We start from the raw sequence: 19,250 nt of genomic DNA on the forward strand, positions 1-19,250 counted from the left end.
TTGAGGGAGGAAATTGGGGACAATGGTTTTATGTAGAGGCGGTCGTCCACTATCCTCTTAAATCCCGGAGACCAATTCGAGCTTTAAAAATTTCCTCTCGATCTGTGTCTACTCGTCACTAATATAAGTGCGTGCGAGATGTATCTGAGTGTTATTAATTTCTGTAATAACATCAATATAACATTAAGAATCCAATAATAGGCCTATGCATTTTTTATTTTTGCTCATAAGTACCTGCAGTCCTTCGAGGAAACCTTGCCGGAGCCGTTGAAATCAATGTAATCATATGGGTCCATTTCGAACTAATCTAGAACTAAATACTTTATATAATCAGGATTGAACTTCACTTCAGGTAAGTTCGTTTCTAACGACATGCAAATAATAAATTCGAACGCCGCTCCTCTCTCTCTCGGCAAGCTTGCGCGTTGCGCTACGCCGTAGTCCTTATATTAGCGCGCTTCCCGCCGTACCAATATTCCCTTCGTAGAGGTACCTGTGAACTTATTTAGCGCTGAATATTTCCGTCTACTTTAACAATTAGATATAGCTTTCATCTTATTTTGATATGAGTTTGAGTCGTGTCGAGAAGTATCTCACGCGGACGAATAAGTGCGAGCGAGTTGCCTTATAAGAGGACTCTGATTGCTCGTACCTATTGGTTTAAATAAGTAGGTAAATAACAGATTGTTATCAGAATCTAGTAATTGTGCAAGCTTCGAAAAGTAACTAAAATACTTCTTAAACTAATTTTACAAGCAGAGCCTCCGTTTCATTGTACCTATGTTAACTAGTGAAGCGAGCCAGGTTAATATGATAAGCTCTTTGGCATTTATTATAGAGCTGTTAATTATTGAACTTAGCTGACTTGTTACAGTGTTAAAAATAGTTGAGCCGAGGACATCGCCGAACTTACTACTTACATAGAAAATATTTACTTATATATATAAACATATATATATATATATATATATATATATATATATATATATATATATATATATTATTTATTAAAGCTTTATTTATTCCATAATTTTTAACAGTTTTATTTATATTATTTGACATGAATGATAGTTTTACATGGACCCCGTTTGGGTAAAAGCCTCCTCCAACCCATGCCATTTTTCTCGGTCTTTGGCTGACTCCATCCAGCTTGCACCTGCGACCTGCGACCTTATGAATATCTTTGTGGCTTGCCTGATTTACTTATACAAATAAATGGCCTACATATGTAATACCCATGTTCGCAGGCATGGTCACTACCATTCCATTCACTACCGGTCCATTTGTTTTCACGTACATTTTAATGAATCTGCAATGAGCGAGCGTATAATCTAAGTAGATTAGGGTAGGCAGGCTAAAAACTATAGATATATCGCTATACAGCAATATAAATTATAGTAGTGCAAAAACAAGTGGTTGGCAGAACACGGGAGCATATTGCAGGTCGCGTGAGACGCTGTGATACGATCGTCGCCGACGATGGCTGCCGACGGCGTCGTGCGCTGCGTGGTGGCGCGCACGCGGGTCACTCGTGATCTTTGCCCAACCAGTATAATAAGGTGGGCATGAAACTACTAAGAATAATCTTTAATAATAACCGACTTCACAAAACATTTTGAAATGTCATTAATTTTGTTTACGGCCATAGTGCATCTCATAACAATTACCCCATTTAACCCCAAGCGGCATTTAGAATGACTTTAGCTAGCTGCAAGAAAAATTATCTGCATAATGACATTTGGCAAGACAGTTATACATTTTCAGGTTATTTATTTGCGTGTAAAATTAGCTCTGTACTTTAACATAGCCATGTCTAAAGGCCACGTATGAGTTGAGCATATTATTCATCTCGGTATATGACAAATTTGATAATGTGAATGGTCGCTGGAGTTTTTTATTCACTCATGTTCGGCGAGTGATTGGAATGACGCCTTTGCTACCTCACCACTTCGTTCACCACATGTCGCCATTCAATCCCGACAAGAAACTACCAACATTAATATGCAAACATTTATTTCCCTAGGCACGTTCTGTGCTAAAAATATATTATCACCACTGCTTATTAAAGAAGCTAAGGATGTACGGTGCACGCCATCGTCATTAATTTCGTTAATGTCTTTGTTCTAATATACCTGCTGGAACACACTATACTACGCCTTAGCTCAAAAATATGAAAACACGGCCCCATCCGGAGGATAAAAATAATGTAATTTGGCATTAAATCTATCTTTGATTGGCTCGTAGAAGAGCAAGCTTTTATATACTTTTTGAGTGACAGGTGCCAGAGATACGCACATTAGATTAAGAAATATTGTTATACCTAATTTTGGTATTTATATTTTATTTGTAGTAAACTTATTCTAATTCTAATGGTACAGTTTTTAATGTATAGTTGTGTACACACGATGTACGAACGATGTCCGTCCGCATGTTGCGGTCTACCATTTAACTAAGGCGGTTGGTAAGAAGTTATTAAGGTCAGCTACAGACTGGTTGAAGGCTTGGCTGCATGAAGCTAATAGAGCCCGTTATCGATTATAGTCGCAAAAATGTAAAATTGATAGATTTAGTCGCTGAAATTGTACACCTTTTGATACGTAATAACGTAATAGAAATAACAAGCATTACCATGTCTTCTCATCTTGGCGTTTTACAGATACATTTTTTGTAAACAGGCTCACTAAATTAGTAATGATTTTATTTCTGACCGTCTAGCATGAGTTGAGTTCTCGCGCGCGAGAGACTTGAAGTCGCGCAAGATGTATGGAGTCGCGCGCGAGAACACAACTCATGCTAGCAGGTCTGATGGACGTTTAGGTAAACGCGCGTAAACCATTGATTTTGTCGCTCTTATTTGTAAACTTCGTAAAGTTTGGACAGCTAAAAATTATAATTTTGTATTACACATATCCTGTGCTCCACCTTTTACAGATTACATTTTTATTATTATGATGACATTAGTGTAAATGAAAGTTAGATGAAGTCAATTTTCTCCAGAAATAACTTCAAAACAAGTGACAATTTCTCTGAAAATCAAGAGCGGTATTCGACATGCGTTAAGTGACGTTTCGTGTTGAACTTCAGTTGAATGGAAGAAATCGTGTGTTGTCAAATAGGTAAATTTGACATTAGCAATCCACAGTTAGGTGACAACGAAACCAAACCGAACCACGCAGAGTTCAGAGCCATTTTAAACCGTATAGTAGTAAGAAAACAAAGTTGATTTTTGTTGCATAATTTTTTCAATGAATGAGTTTTGGTGTACAACCAAATGATACTTTCCACAGTTGATGAACAAATGATTCATTCCACTGTTGAACTGATGTTGAAGCCGAAACTGACAGTTGTGCATCTCGAATAGGGCCCCAACTTAATTTCAACGTAATTTTGATACTTCAACAAGAATGTTGTAGATACAACATTTGCTGAAACTGTTCTTATACATCAATTTGTATAATTTACCACCATAATTTTTGATGAATTTTTAAAAACTGTCCCTTCTCTTCATATTTATATTACCGATGACGCACGCTCGCGAACTACTAAAAGGCAAGATGAGAAGACGTGCCAATAGAAACCAATACTTGTTATTTAGATATTACGTAACAAAAAGTGTATAATTTCAACGAAAATCGTTACCGGGCTCTTAGGTTAGTAAAAATGTATAAACTACTTTTAGTCCCAATATTCCGCTACTTTCTACTACCTCACTACGTCTTAACCAACCGCCTGAAATATAAGTGGTGGTGGTGGTGGTAGTGGTATAGAAAGCATCACAACATTAAATAAGTCTACTAATTTATTGGGTATTCAAGATCAAAAAAGTATATTACATAACATAAACGAAAAGTCCTTGTTTTAGTTATTTCAGTTAATGTATAAGCGATTCGATGTGCTACGCCGCGTAGCACCGGGCCGCGAATGCTGGGTTAAATGTATTAGTATTACCAATGAAGTTATCGTAGCTGTTATACTCGTATGTATCTACTCTTACGTGCCCGTTTTATAGGAGCGGACTGAAATGGACCATTAAGCTCAGTATTTTCCTGAGATTATCCGGATGATATACGTAGTTGCACTTACATTGCCATTTAATCCAACGAATAGGTATTTGCTTTTTTATCGCAGATTAGTAAAAATTTGGGCTTGGGCTCGTACTCGTTTGACTCGTGAAAGTGAAAAAAGCTACAACGTCCCTATGATGTTGCTACTTTTGTTATTTTACCTACTAGTGGGGATATCATAGCGATATGTCGGATCGTAATATTTGATAGTTATCGTGAGTGACGATTTTTATGCAGTCAAATAGAAGCCGATTCGATAAAAACTACTTGCCTTTAATATGATTTCTTGTTGACGGCCTATAAAGAATAAATAACAGATTCGTTCCTTATAAAATATATACTTTCTTTCGAATTCAATACAAAAGTAGGTATTTGTCGTAGGATTAAGCCAATGTAAAATGATACTAACTACTTATTTAGCGACACAGAACTGGGGATCAGTTTAAGCTGGGTCTAAAAACGAGTTCGATTAATATTAGTCTAAACATGGTAAGTACTTGCAGCCAGGAGGCCATTTCTCGAATTATCATACGATTTGACAGTTCGCGGACTAATAATATTAGTCTAATATCGTTCGAGAAATGGGCCCCAGATGGCGACTTGCAACTTGACGTGGACACTTGGATACACGATAAACCCTCCGTGCGAGCCTCATACTTGCACTTGACCGGTTATTAACAATATTAAGACCTATCATATTATTAACAGTTGGATGGCAGTACGCACCCCTGCGCGACGGCACAGTGCGGCGGAGGCGTCGCGCGCAACATGGCAGAGGCGCTGTGGCGTCTGCGCGGCGGGCGCGCGCGCCTGCTCACCGCCGTCGGCGACGATGCTGACGGCCACTACCTTACCCGGATCGCACCAGGACTGCTTCTGGACGGTAAAGCCTCAAGAGCCTTTTTTTGTCCTTTCCTGGTCCGTCCTAAGGAACCCGGGGTTTGCCTGACTAAATAATAAATGTGGAGATCGCATCATCGCTAATTGGACGATAAGCGACGAGCAATATTTGTCTTTCCGCAATTCACCTATCGGTTCGCCATTTCATGTCGACGTAACCTATTCTCCTACTGTCTTCGTGACACGACGACATACTCGTATCAGTTAGATAGAAAGAAATACTACACAAATAACGGGATTCGAACCCAGGACCAACAGCTTTGCAGGCTTGCTAGTTATTAGGGTTCCGTGCCCAAAGGATAAAAATGGGACCCTATTACTAAGACTGCACTGTCCGTCTGTCTGTATGTCTAACACCAGGCTGTATCTCATGAACCGTGATAGCTAGAACAGTTGAAATTTTCACAGATGATGTATTTCTGTTGCCACTATAACAACAACTACTAAAAAGTAGGGAACCCTCGGTGGGCGAGTCCGACTCGCACTCGTCCGGTTTTTTAAAATCAAGTGGTGAATCAAACCTTTATGAATTAGGTCGGTTTCCTAACAACGAATGTCTTCATCAAAGAGTTGGTAATAAATATCGAATGGTATTTGTATCAGGTTTGTGGGTAAACTCGTTCAGCTATCACTGCTTGCAAGTACCGATCACTATAGACACAAATATGTCGAATTAAATCTTATTTCCCTATATCTTAGGCGACCGACTGACGTCGTTGCACGATTCGTTCTCAATATGGCGTGCATTCGTGCCGCACGAACACGGTGAGGTGCATTTTAAATCACCGCCTAGTGATATATTACTTGAGCACGCTATCCTTCCTGGCCCGCAGGATGCGTGGTGCGAGGTGCCCGAACGCCGACATACGCCGCCATCATGGACGCCCGAGGAGAGTGTCAACTAGGACTTGGGGACATGGCTCTCCATAATCACATCTCTATCGAACTCGTAAGTCTTTAAACAATTACTACATTGTCAGAAGCGCAATTCTTCTCGATTCTGGCTCGTGAGTCGTGCTTGAGAAAGATAAACTTTTATTAAGTACTTATAGGTAAAAAACTTAGCTAAAGCCCCTTTTGCTTGTGTGAGTAATGTGTATTGATAGACGTTCCATATTTGAAATTTGTGACGTAATGTTTGCAGATTCATTATTTGCTTAGTTAAAAAGTTTGTTATTTTTTTTATTCAACATTTAGGATTTAGAATAAGTTTTAATAAAAAAATGATGCGAAGTTGCATGGGGACAAGCGGAGAAATCAATCGTATTCTCCATAGAATCCATAGGTCACTGGTTTACCTACTTTAAAACATATTTTACGCTACTCCGTTTCGTGGTAAAATTATTGTTTTTATATTTTTTTGGGCGCTGTTGGGCACCCGTTGGTGAAATTAGTGTTCCCTACAGTATATCTATCAAAACTATCTCGTTTTGCCAACCCTTATTTTTAATGAATTCCAACATCAATAACGAGGTTTGTTGATTAATTTAGTTCACTCATTATTTATTTTTTATTGAGATTAATGAGAAATAATTGTCAATGCTAAGTAATATATTTAACGCGTTTTTGTAAACTGTACACAACTACATGCAAGAGGGGCTTGAGCTAACTTTTTTTACCTACCTACAGTAATTCGGCGGAAAGTGGCGATGTCACCCACCCCAGCAAGCTGTCAAGTTTTAGTACTTAGGGTAGTGGCACCAATAGACCAACTTTTTAGTTTTTTTATCCTATATGATAGAACGCGTTTCCAGTAGCTAATTTTTAGGGTTCCGTACCCAAGGGGTAAAAACGGTATTACTAAGACTCCGCTGTCCGTCTGTCTGTCCGTCAGTCTGTCACCAGGCTGTATCTCATGAACCGTGATAACTAGACAGTTGAAATTTTCACAGATGATGTAAGGGCCTACACACAATTAGACGTTACGACGACGTGCCGTAGCACGTTGCGGCGTCGTGTAACGTTGCGACGTCGTGACGTGCAAATCTACGGCGTGTAACGTAAAAAATCACGTCACGGCGTTGTGCCGTGGCACATTGCCGCAACGTGCGACGTCACGACGTCGTGTCGCAGGCCGTCGATACGTTGCCGTCGAAATTTGAAAAATATGCCGCAGTTGATCAAGAGCCATATGGACCGCACCAGACTTGTCTTCATCCTGCTGCTATTAAGAAGTCGCCTAAAGAAGAGGCAGAAACAGAAAATACTGGGTCCAACCATTTCTTTCTATCATGAATGATGGAAATCACTTTAAGAGAAAGTATAGTGCGGCGCAGGATTATAACGTTAGTTTTAACGTCACGACATCGTGACGTCGCACGTTGCGGCAACGTGCCACGGCACGACGCCGTGACGTGATTTTTTACGTTATACGCCGTAGATTTGCACGTCACGACGTCGCAACGTTATACGACGCCGCAACGTGCCACGGCACGTCGTCGTAACGTCTAATTGTGTGTACAAAAACTGTGGAAACCATAGTCTAGAATGTATACGAAGCAAAATCATATCAATATATGTATGTATTATTCTATTACGCATCTTATACGCATCTAAAGGTTTATGTTTTAAAGCGGTCATCTTAATAAGATTTCCATACAAACGATGTTTTTGGCGCGAAGCAAGGTGTACGCGGCGACCGCTCACGACCGCATACGTAGATTCCGCGTCTTAGAACTGAAATGTTAGCCTCGGGGAAGTTACAGTTTTTGTGAAAAATACTACTAAGCATGTAAAGTACGTCAGGATTCATCTTCTGGGGGTCGGTCATCTACCCTATTCTATATTTGAAGTAACGGCAAGTTAAAGTGGCTGTGGTTTAACTTTGTGATATCACGGTCATGGCACAGGATTCACGATTTCACGTGTTGTCACAATATCAACTTAAACACCGCTTCAGTTTCCATGTAACTATGTATAATCTATATTTTTGATAACCTGTAAATAGGTACCTATTTACTGTAGATAGTAGGGATATACTACCTATACATATATGAGACGGTAGGTACCTACTTTCAAATAGCAATGTCGGTTGTGTAGGTAATTCCACGGATGTAGATTAACTTCATGGGTAATTCACGTAGTTAACCGTGCTGGCCCGGGGTTGCCAGGTAGTCTCTACAGTATTACAGCATCAGTGCAAACTGCACAAACAATTCGTTGATAAATTGTGTCTACAAATTGTACAATTGAATTATCGCAACACACAAAACATTACTGTAGATACCGCGACGTAGTTTGAGAGCTAGTAAAGTTGCTATCAATGCTGTGTTCAGGCTCGGAACTCGGAACTCTGAAGCTGCTTGTAGTTCAGTACAACGTAAAATAATATAATAATATGTCGGTGACCGAGACAACTTGGGTGAACGAATTATCCCGGGAATGAAATCTAACTAGAATTATTTAAATCTTCTCAAGGCGCTTATTTGGAAATTTTAATCGAAGTCGTCTTTTTAATAACAATAGACCAATAAAATGGAATGCGATTTTGACTCCAATGTATCGGCGTCATTCGTAATGCTCGTAAGGCCGGTCTTTACGAAGTAATATGTATGTCTATTTTATTTAGCGCCTTTTAAAAATAATGAAGACTAAAAAACTTCGTTTATTTCATACAAATTAAATATTGAAAAATTGAAATGGAAATCGAAATTGAATGGTTTATTTTTGGTATATTGTCGTCAATGCACGCGATCAGTGTAACTGACGTTGCTTGTCACGCTTAAAGGGGCCCACTGACTATCAGTCCGCCGGACGATATCGGCCTGTCAGTTAGAACAAAAATTTGACAGCTCCGAACAACTGACAGGCCGATATCGTCCGGCGGACTGATAGTCTGTGGGCCCCTTAAACAAAACAAAATTCGCAAATAAGTACATTGCCTCTTAGAATAAACTTTACAGTGTGCTAAAATAGTAGATTGTTAACCAAGGGATGAAAGGCACTTATTTCTGCCGAGATATTTTGGCGCTCGAACGCAGTGAGAGTGCCAATAGTCCGAGGCAGAAATGATGCCTTTCGCCCGAGTTAAACACTACTTTTCATTTCGAATAGGAGGAAAGTAAAATGCATGTGTTTTTTTAAGAACATGACTAAGTATACATTTTTATAGTATTTCTTGAGGCTACTTTCAATTAACAATTTAGGCAAAAGTATCGTTATTTATGGAATGGAGAGTCAAATATCAAAATGGAAATTGTATAACAAATCCATTTAAACTCAAATTTCAATTGCTTATCGTAAAATAATTAAAAAAAATCGTACTTCTAACGTAAAATGCTCTAGTGCAGACACGTATCATTTTCTGCACACCTTTTAGAACAACAATGACCCTCATTCAGAGCATGAGAAATGAAAATAAAAATACTTTATTTATAAAAATAGCTGAACAAATATTGGTCAGCGAGTACAGCCTACACTTTGATTTTTTTGCTCGTGTTACAGGCCACACCCTGTAAATGCCTATTATTAAGTAGGCAGGTACCTACATTATGTTGATCTGAATGATGTTTGTAGGTGAAGAGACACATGGATATTTTGGAAAAGGCGCCGGTCGTAATCGTAGACGGAAATGCGCCACAATCCACCATCAAGTACGTGATTCAACATTGCAGCAAAATAAACAAACCAGGTAAGTGTACATTTAACACAAGAAACGGCTAGAATACCCGGGGGAAATAAATAAAAATAATGAACCATCATAGACTACAAACTTTAAGGCTGGTTGTACATGCAAAATCGGTTCATAAGGCTAGTTATACAATACAACTATTTTCAAGTAAAGATATATATATATACGCGATAAAAACTACGCCGGCTCCAACCCTACACCTCGGACCAGAGAAGATTTAATTCCCTCCTAAATTGTAGGAGGGTATCCCAATATGGGACCGGCAACAAACTCGCATCAGTTTTATTTCATGAGTAGGTAACTATCGCGGTAACCGAAGACAATATTATAATAAAATGAATATTTAAGTGTGGCTCCCATACAACAAACGTGATTTTTTTTTACCAAATCTTTAAAACGTGAGGGATATTTCAGTATTTTTAAGTTTTTATTGGCTTAATACACTAAAAACTAATTACGTTTCAAATTTGGAGCTTGTGGGTCTGCTAGAAGTACCTTATAATTATGATGATCGTGAGTGAGTGTGTCAGTGACAAAACTAAGGAACTTTGACATGCAATAATTCTTAAACTACATGTTTAAATTACATGTTATTGAGGGTATATCTAAATCATGTTATTTATGCTCTATACGTCACTGAAAATTCAGGGTTCTAGCTTTAGCTATCACAAAATTACAGAACGTTGAACATGGCCTGAGTGGCTTCGAGAAAAGGATGGTACGGCCGTGCCCCTTTGTTTTGCTCGACTTGGCGGGGGCACTCCCGTGCCCCCAGATTGAGAAGATTTCGAGGGCACCTTATAAGTTAAGATCCATCAAGCCGTTAACGCTGCAAGGTGCGTCTAAGTAATGGACATACATACTCGTGCATGTACTCGCCAACACATAACTCCATTTTTCGTCGCATAATTAAATACCACCACAATTAAATACTATAAGAAATTAAAATTCAATTGTGCAGAAATATATTTTATTAATGTATTAATTAAGTTTACAATACTTAAAAACACAAATGAGGAGTGTCTTTTCAAAGGGGCTTATTTTTGTATGGTATTCATAGATAAATTAGCCCTTTTGAAAAGACTCCACAAATAACGCTATACTTGGACGGATCTATAATTAAATTGGATTTGATCCACGATAACAAAAAGAAATTAAGATCAAGTTAAACAATCAATCGATTAAAGTCAGGTGAACACAGACTGATTTGAGTGATTTATGAATTTTTTCGATTTGGTTTTCTATCAAGCAAACTTTAGACTTCTTAGCAACGTCAATAGTTTAAGAGACCGGTGTCGATTTTAGTCGCAAAAATGTAAAATTGATAGATTTAGTCGTTGAAATTGTACACCTTTTGTTATTGTTACGTAATTGAAATAACAAGTACTGGTTTCTATTAGAACGTCTTCTTATTATGCCTTTTATCAGATCAATTTTTTGAAAAGATACTCACTAAATTAGTAATGATTTTTTTTCTGATGGACGTTTAGGTAAACGCGCGTAAAGCACTGATTTTGTCGCTCCTATTTGTAAATTTCGTAGTTTGGACTGCTAAAAATGGTAAATTTGTATTACACATATTCTGTACTTGACCTTTATCAGATTACATTTTTGTTATATGACTTAAGAGTTCGAGGAAATGAAAGTTAAACGAATTCAATTTTCTCCAGAAATTACTTCAAAACAAGTGACAATTTCTCTGAAAATCGACTTAATTTCAACGTAATTTTGATACTTAAACAATCTACAACATTTGCTGAAATTATTCTTATACATTAATTTGTATAATTTACCACCATAATTTTTTGACGAATTTTTAAAAACTGCCCCTTCCGTTCATATATTACCGGTGACGCACGCTCGCGACCTCATTATTAAAAGGCAAGATGAGAAGACGTGCTAATCGAAACGAATACTTGTTATTTAGATAATTTTACATTTTTTGCTCCAAAATCGACACCGGCCTCTTAACTCTTCAATGCATGATTTTTTCTTTTTGCCCGAAATTAATACATGTGTCACATAATTGTTTACTGATTCTGGGAAAAATTATAAATAAAATTAATTTTTCACTGCTAAATCAGTGTTAGAAAATACATAGGGTCAATCATAATTTATGTAAATATACAATATTGGTAAAAGATATATAAAAAAAATCTTACTACCATCAGATTACACTATTTGTGATATACCTATAATACAGATATTAAATATTAAATAAATGCAAACCCCAACAAACGGCCTAAATCACATACTGAAAAACCATCAACATTTCAAATTTTCCGCCATTTTGTCTTAAAACAAATGTAATTTTTTTAACTAAAATACTGCGCAAATTCGAATTAATAATCGGAAAGTGTATTAATTTACTATCAAAATAATTATACAGAAACAAATCGATTTTATCTAATGTTTTTGTTGTGTAGGCTGCATCCATTACTATGCATTGAAGGGTTCTATTCTAAATTAGTGAATAGTATTTTTGACATATCCTGGGTAATGTGAATAATACTATAGTGGTTGTTCGATCGGTACTAGACTCTGACGACGCTAGGTTTTCATGCCAAGTGCTATGTCTAGTGTAGTCCTCACTACTCACTAGTATAGGGATATCAGGATATGTATAAATTCTTACTGCCAAGTTTGTGCAAAGCTAGCGTCGTCAGTCAGAGCAAAGTTCTGTCGGAAGATAATAGAATCGACAGTAACAAAAATCGGCCTTTGTCTATTTCATCTTAATTTGGGACTTTTTTAAACGACTGTTTGATGTTTGAATGTTCCAAGTGTTCCAACAACAAATTGTAAAACAAGTCCTCCAACTGTGAATCAAATCCAGCTAAACATAATTTAACTAACAAGGCACATCAAAAATCTTGAATAAGGACCACAAATATATTTTAGCGAATTTAATTACGGTTACAGACGGATTAGCGCAAGCGGCCCTGAATGTCTGAGACAAGACTAATTACTTAATTACTCGTAACATAATAAAATCCTTAAACTAAAACTCATTATCTACATCAAAGAGGATATAATAAGATAGAGCGGTACTGTCATAGTAAATTTTGTAACCACTGTAAATTCATTGCCATCTATCGACATACTTTAAAACTAAAAATGAAGATTTATAAAAATACGTTAAATTGTATTTAAATACAGATAAATGATTTTTTTACTTGCATTTTTAATTTTTATATGATTTTGACCCATGTTCTTTCACTGATATGCGTTAAAATTATAAATAACAAACGAAACCGTCAACGCCCTCTATACGAGAGTAGGCCAAAACTAGTGGCGCCATCTGATCGAGAATAAAATTTTCGTGATTTTCGAGGCACGTTTTATCCTTAGACTGTATCCATCTATTACGGAGTTATATCTATCTTTGTCTACATATTTTGAAATGCGAGTTGAGTAGATATGCAACATACTTCTGGAGTATTTCATTCTGCACCATATAAATCATTGTAATCAAACAATGTGACTTTATCTCTTCATTATTTTGGTGAAAGTCAAAATGTATAATGTAATTGTCATATCACCACCGACTAAGGCTCATATATGGGACGATACGAGGTCAAATTTGACTATCAAGTTTAGTGAAGTCAGACATCACATCACCAACGTGAGTTGCTCAGTCAATATCTGTCCTGTGTAAGTGTTAGCTTCCATTTGAAGCGGACAAAGAAACATTGTATCATATGCCCTTATACGCCAGTAAACAAATAAACATACAAAATATCCTAAACCCAGACTTGAATACATGTATCGTTTATCTTAGTGAACATGCTTACTCTATAAAAATGCTAATCTTTAACGGACGGCATTGAGATTCAAAATAAGAATCGGAATCATACAGTATACCTATACAGTAGTAATGTTTCAGTCATACAAAATATCTTATTAGTTATTACATTTTTTAAAATTGAAACAAATGTTTTTAACAAACTTTGCTCGAAGTTCTTAAGAATATTATTCTAATTTGAAACTTAATACAATACTAAATATGAATACATTTCTTTAAAACGTCAATTTCTTCTTCAGAAATTTTTATTTTTTGAGATTAGAATAACAAATAAAGAAAATACTTAGTATAGAATATATATTTTCAAATTGTAAATGGCGCTTTCGGATTTGTCTATTTAGGTCACAATCACAACCTATACAACATAATCTTGAATAAAGAATATAATGCACATCTAGGTTAACAGAGTTGACGCCAGAGAAAACGTTCGATATTACATAAAGCGACAGGAATATTAAAAATGAGATTGTAATAATGATCTGTCATTATTACTATTAACCTATTAACATTGTATCAACCAAATCAACACAACAAATCATGTAACAAGGTAATAAATAACCCATTCAGAACTGTAATTTATTTTATTAAATTTTTGCTATTCGAGGGTATTTTATAATTAACTAAAACGGGACTCAATCTTACAAATAAGCCTACAAATTAAGTCCGTCAAAAGAAAATATTTCTCCATAGTCACGAGGGCAATGTCGAAACGTCCGAGATAATATTCACCCTTATTATTCTTGATCAAGTCCCGTTTTGGCTGAGTAATAATAATATGTAGAAATCGTGTAAGAGTGAATCAGTATATTGTGATACAACTTTGTTGCACTTTTATTACAGTAAATTTGAGACAGTTTGTATCTAACACGTAATCTAAACGATATCGTTCTATTGACTAAACTTTATATGACCTTCAGAATATGGTGAAGAGTAAGAAAGATGTGGGCAATAATTCATAATACCATACTGATAAAACTTCATGAAATCCGCAATACTCTCAACAAAAGGAGTCCATAAGAAAACCTTATTTACTTAGCAAATAGCAAAACAAGAATAAGCAATACACAAATATTAATGTAGTCAATAAGAACAATGGGGTCCTCAAGTAGCTCTGCTATAGTGCCTATTGGGATTTGGGTTTATCAAACACTGGTTTCCAAATTGGTACTGTTGAATTTAAACAATAGTTTATTACTTCTCCAACAAAATTAAACAATAATACTCGGTATATTGTCTAAACTAAATTGTCGAAATTTTGGACGATTTTTAAGTTACTGGAATTTTATTTACGTCATAAATCAGTCATAACTAGTCATGGTTGCAGAATTTACCCGATGCCAAATGATTATTGACTACATTTGTACCTTTTCATGTAGGGAGAAATGGGTGACAGGCTATGCAGTGCATGTGAAGAACTAGTTATTCCAGCCGATCTGTCGCTGGTGCTGCAGCTGGTCGCGCAGCTGATGCAGCGCGTGCTCGGGCTGGCTATGCTGCATCTGCGCCACGAGGTTGCGCGCCTCCAGTCGCAGCTCGTACAGCTTCTTTGACTCCATGTACAGCAGAACCGCCGCCACGCCTGCAAAAATCACTTGCTTTCTTGAGATGGAGTGAAAATATCCAATTACCTCCTTATTTGTATTGTTCATTCGGACACAGATTCTTGGGGAGGGTTGCACCACGAATAGTCTACTAACTGATTAAAGTTAAAAGAAGCGCCGGCAGGTGTAACGTATGCGGAATAAAATGTTACTTTTAATTTAACGTCTACATATTTGTCAATCAATCTACTTAATAAGTCTCATAAAGTTAAACCAAGTTAATTAGTCACGAAGCGTCATCACCAATATGGCGCTTGACCGGGAGTTTGAGGATTTGTTTGGATGATTGCAGGTGGATTGGTGTGGTGCAACTGCAACCGGCTGTCACTTCAATAATGTTGAGAGGGGCAAACTAGATGGATAATCGGACTGTGTATACTTATCGTAGGTTTGCCACAGTGTACCAAAATCTAGGTATTCTGTTTTAATGCTTCAAGCATGCAGTATTTCTGTGCTAATTAGTCATTTTCGGGTAGTTCTGACTTAATTTGAGCAGAGTAGTCTAATAATTTAGAGTAGTTTATCTTACAAAAAACATGCTGAGCGGACCACACGCAAAAAGGAAGTAGATATACATGCCAAATGGACAGAGCCAGCCCGAAGGTTTAATTCTTTTTAAAAATTGACCTTAAAGTTAGTTCAACTCTCCTTGATGTTCAACTGTGATAATGATTACAAAAAAAAGGTTAACCAGCATTAAAATGGTTGCTTGGACTAGAAATTCAAATGTTAACTCCTATTTATTCAGTGAATTTTTCCCCAATTCTGACTCCTTTTGGCTTGAACTTGGTGCATGGAGATGGTGAAAGCACAGCCTCTGGGCCCTCAAGAGGTGCCAAGAATCAATAGTTGTAAGGTGCAAAATGTCGACTGATCTTATGTGAGTTCCCATAGCTTGTTGAATGTGAGACATAACTATATTTTTAATTATCCCTAAAGAACAAAGTGACTTACCGAAAAATACGAACGCTACTACAGCAAAGGCATATGACCATGAGACAACATGGAAAGAGGGATACATCAGCCAGTCCCGGCGGTAACAGTTTCCTCCAAACACTGCTACTGCCAAGAACAAGAACACACCTGCAAATAAAAACAATTCATTTATTTCCTTACTTACATAAAAATGTTACCTTTTTTATTATTATAATGATCACAAATGCTGATAAAACAAAAGATCTAATTACACTGTTACAGCAATATAAACAAAAATATTTTTATTACCTACTTCCATTTTGTTGTTAGTAAACAAATAATTCAACAATTGTAACATACTTATTCATATAATATAGCATAAATAAATTACAACAAAGGACTACTTTATACATAACACCTCTATGTTAATTTACACATGTTTGACAAATAAATTATCTTTATCTTTAAGTTAAAAAAGTTACTCTCGACTAAAATACTTACTTGACGCAGCAACAAAGAGAAATGAGAGTGAGACAAAAATCCATTCATATTGTAGCACTGTGCGCAGAGGCCAGCGCACAGTAACACAAGCCAGGAGGACTTGTGCGCTTAGTGAGAATATGAGTGCCAATGTGACAAATGCTTGCACGGCCATGAGCCAGCTGGGCAGCAGGTACTCGCGGATCACATAGTACTCCTAAAATAAAAAACAACAAACAATTACTAACATTTTTAAAGATTGTTGAGTACTGGGATCAGACAATTTTATTTAGCTAACACAGCCAAAAATTTGATATTTTAAAAGCCCACTTTTCTGTAGGTCATTTTGTAGCTGCATGTATAGGTAATCAATATTTTTCTAAAAAATCACTTATGGGCACAATCTGCTTTCATTCAATCAAAAACACCAACCTGACTAAAAATATAGTGACAGCCCATGAAAAGTTTGTCCAGTTGGTACTGTGGCAGACGGAAGCGATCAAAACAATACTCCCACAAGCCCATGCGCTTGAAGGAATCAAACATCTCCGGATATGACTCTATCCAGTATGGGCTCGCAAACGAGAACAGCAGGAACAGCCCGGCAACATAAGTGACTGTTGCCCCAATTAGAGTGGCATCTAAAACATAATCAGACATAAAAGAAACTGAGAGGTTGTGTGTTAGGTTACTGAGCTTACTCATCATAATAGAAATATGACACAGGATAAAAGACGCAAACTATGCGTTTTAAATGCATCCATGCTTTGTATAATTGAAATATTTATATAAAATAGGCATGACAATCCTATTGGAAGTTACAGCATGCTGAATGTCCATACTTATGGCCTTTGGGGGTCTTAAGTATGAATATTCAGCATAAACTTCGATATTCTTGGGGAATTATTATAGATCTCGCGGCTTGTGAAGATTATAATAGAAACAATAACGGGGTCAGTGGCTGATATCAAAATTAATCGGTTATCCATTAATATATAGAACTTAAGAGGATCGTGTTATTAAACTATATTTAATATAATGTATTATACGTAAGTAAGGATAAAAATCAATTCATAATTGATAAATCGAGTACATAACAAACGAACACATCGGTGGGCGTGCCCGGTATACTTACTCGACGCCTTCGGATATTCGTTGTCGGCGGTCATATTGCAAGTTTAGACTTCACAGTAACTATTAAAATTATATTTATTAATACATTATTTTGTACAGCGACTACAGCGGGCATGAAGATTAATTTGTATTACAATACAAAGCAAAGCGTCTACTGTAAACGATATTATAAACTTCCAAATTGTACCACAGACAAACTAAACAATGTGGAAGTGTGGAAGGAAACGAGTGAAACGACTGATAGCAGCGGTTGAAAGTTTACAAGGCTGCCTCTCTGTCGTCGCACTTGTAATTTTTTACCTAAGTGTGACAGGGAGGCAATACGACAAACGTGGTTCTCAGTAGGCCCTCTGGGGCCCGTTTCACAAAAGCTTGTAACTTGTAATACAAGTGGAAGTCCCTTTCTAACAAAAGCTGTCAAAAAGTGACATCCGCTTGTATTACAAGTTACAAGCTTTTGATAAACGGGCCCCAGTGCCCTGTTTATGTTAAGCTTGTAACTTGTAATACAAGTGGAAGTCCCTTTCTAACAAAAGCTGTCAACTGGGGCCCGTTTATCAAAAGCTTGTAGCTTGTAATACAAATGGGAGTCCCTTTTTGACAGCTTTTGTTAGAAAGGGACTTCCACTTGTATTACAAGCTACAAGCTTTTGATAAACGGGCCCCAGGTCTGGTTTTTGTAGTCTGTCAAGCGGTGTTGGCCGAACGTTAATTGCAATTAACCATTAACCAGTATAAATTGAACCGTAAACCGTAACGGACGGTTACAGTTTCAATGATTAATTGCATTAACGTTTCGGCTAACACTGCTGTCAAGCTATTTCCGTCAGTAGGTAAAAGCGGCAAATTTAAAAAATGTAGGCGCGAAGGTATGGCTAAGTGTTATCGTCCCACAGCAAGGGCCTGACACTCTTTGATAGAGAAAGATAGTCTTATTGCGATTTCTATAAGAGGAAAGAGAAAATAGTGCCATGCTTTGTCCTTATCACCGACTGCAAGGGCCTGACACTCTTTGATAGAGAAAGATAGTCTTATTGCGATTCCTATAAGAAGAAAGAGAAAATAGTGCCATGCTTTGTCCTTATCACCGACCGGGTTTTTTTTTCATGGTCGGGTTATGGCAGCATAAATGGGCATTATGGGTTATGGTAGGTAGGCGATGGCGAAATACCGAAATTTATAAGAGTTAAGGAGAAAAAGGATTATGCTGCCATACAATAACCTGTCAATACATGAATATGTCTTTCTCTTACCCCTGGTCGCTCGGTTTCATGTCTATAACTACTATACTATGTCTATGACCGACCGGGTTATGGCAGCATAGGTAGAAGGCGATGGCGAAATACCGAAATTTATAAGAGTGAAAGAGAAAAAGGATTATGCTGCCATACATTAACCTGCTAATACATGGATATGTCTTTCTCTTACCCCTGGTCGCTCGGTTTCATGCAAAGAGTAGTATAATATATAGTAGTTTCATGTCTATAACTACTATCATCATCATCATCATCTCCTAGCCGATTTCGGCCACAGCGACTGCGTTTTACCACTGAGAGCGTCGCTGGTGCGGTCTCAGGTGACTGACATAGGCAATTTTTGCAGCGAATGTGCGACCACACTCGCTGCAGGTCAGCACCCCTCCGACATAATTGTAACGTATGGCCACAGGTGGTCTGGCCTTTAGCCGCTTTCTGGCTTTTGGCTTTATAACTACTATACTA

General features: G+C 37.2%; 2 protein-coding genes across 3 annotated transcripts in view; one reads left to right on the forward strand and one right to left on the reverse strand.

The window, feature by feature from the left end:
* LOC134754840 (uncharacterized) overlaps window positions 1-19,250 on the forward strand; it is a 193,962-nt gene that overhangs the window by 156,126 nt on the left and 18,586 nt on the right. Inside the window, exons 8-10 of the mRNA XM_063691271.1 lie at window positions 4,773-4,947; window positions 5,798-5,913; window positions 9,480-9,594. Coding sequence (XP_063547341.1) covers window positions 4,773-4,947; window positions 5,798-5,913; window positions 9,480-9,594 — 406 coding nt within the window. The remainder of the gene's footprint in view (window positions 1-4,772; window positions 4,948-5,797; window positions 5,914-9,479; window positions 9,595-19,250) is intronic.
* On the reverse strand, window positions 10,548-17,691 carry LOC134754927 (uncharacterized). 2 transcript variants are annotated; one of them, XR_010128985.1, is made up of 6 exons: window positions 17,531-17,691; window positions 16,828-17,036; window positions 16,417-16,612; window positions 15,955-16,083; window positions 12,988-14,978; window positions 10,548-12,609 (listed from the first exon to the last, which is right to left on the reverse strand). XR_010128985.1 is itself a non-coding variant. In XM_063691407.1 (5 exons), the coding sequence occupies exons 1-5, from the start codon at window positions 17,562-17,564 to the stop codon at window positions 14,815-14,817; spliced, it is 732 nt and encodes a 243-aa protein (XP_063547477.1). In that variant the 5' UTR covers window positions 17,565-17,691; the 3' UTR covers window positions 10,548-14,814. The 2 variants fall into 2 exon arrangements, 1 of the variants encoding a protein (XP_063547477.1); XM_063691407.1 differs by having other exon boundaries at window positions 10,548-14,978.

This window comes from Cydia strobilella, chromosome Z, assembly GCF_947568885.1.
Source record: "Cydia strobilella chromosome Z, ilCydStro3.1, whole genome shotgun sequence".
NCBI classification, from domain to species: Eukaryota; Metazoa; Arthropoda; class Insecta; order Lepidoptera; family Tortricidae; genus Cydia; species Cydia strobilella.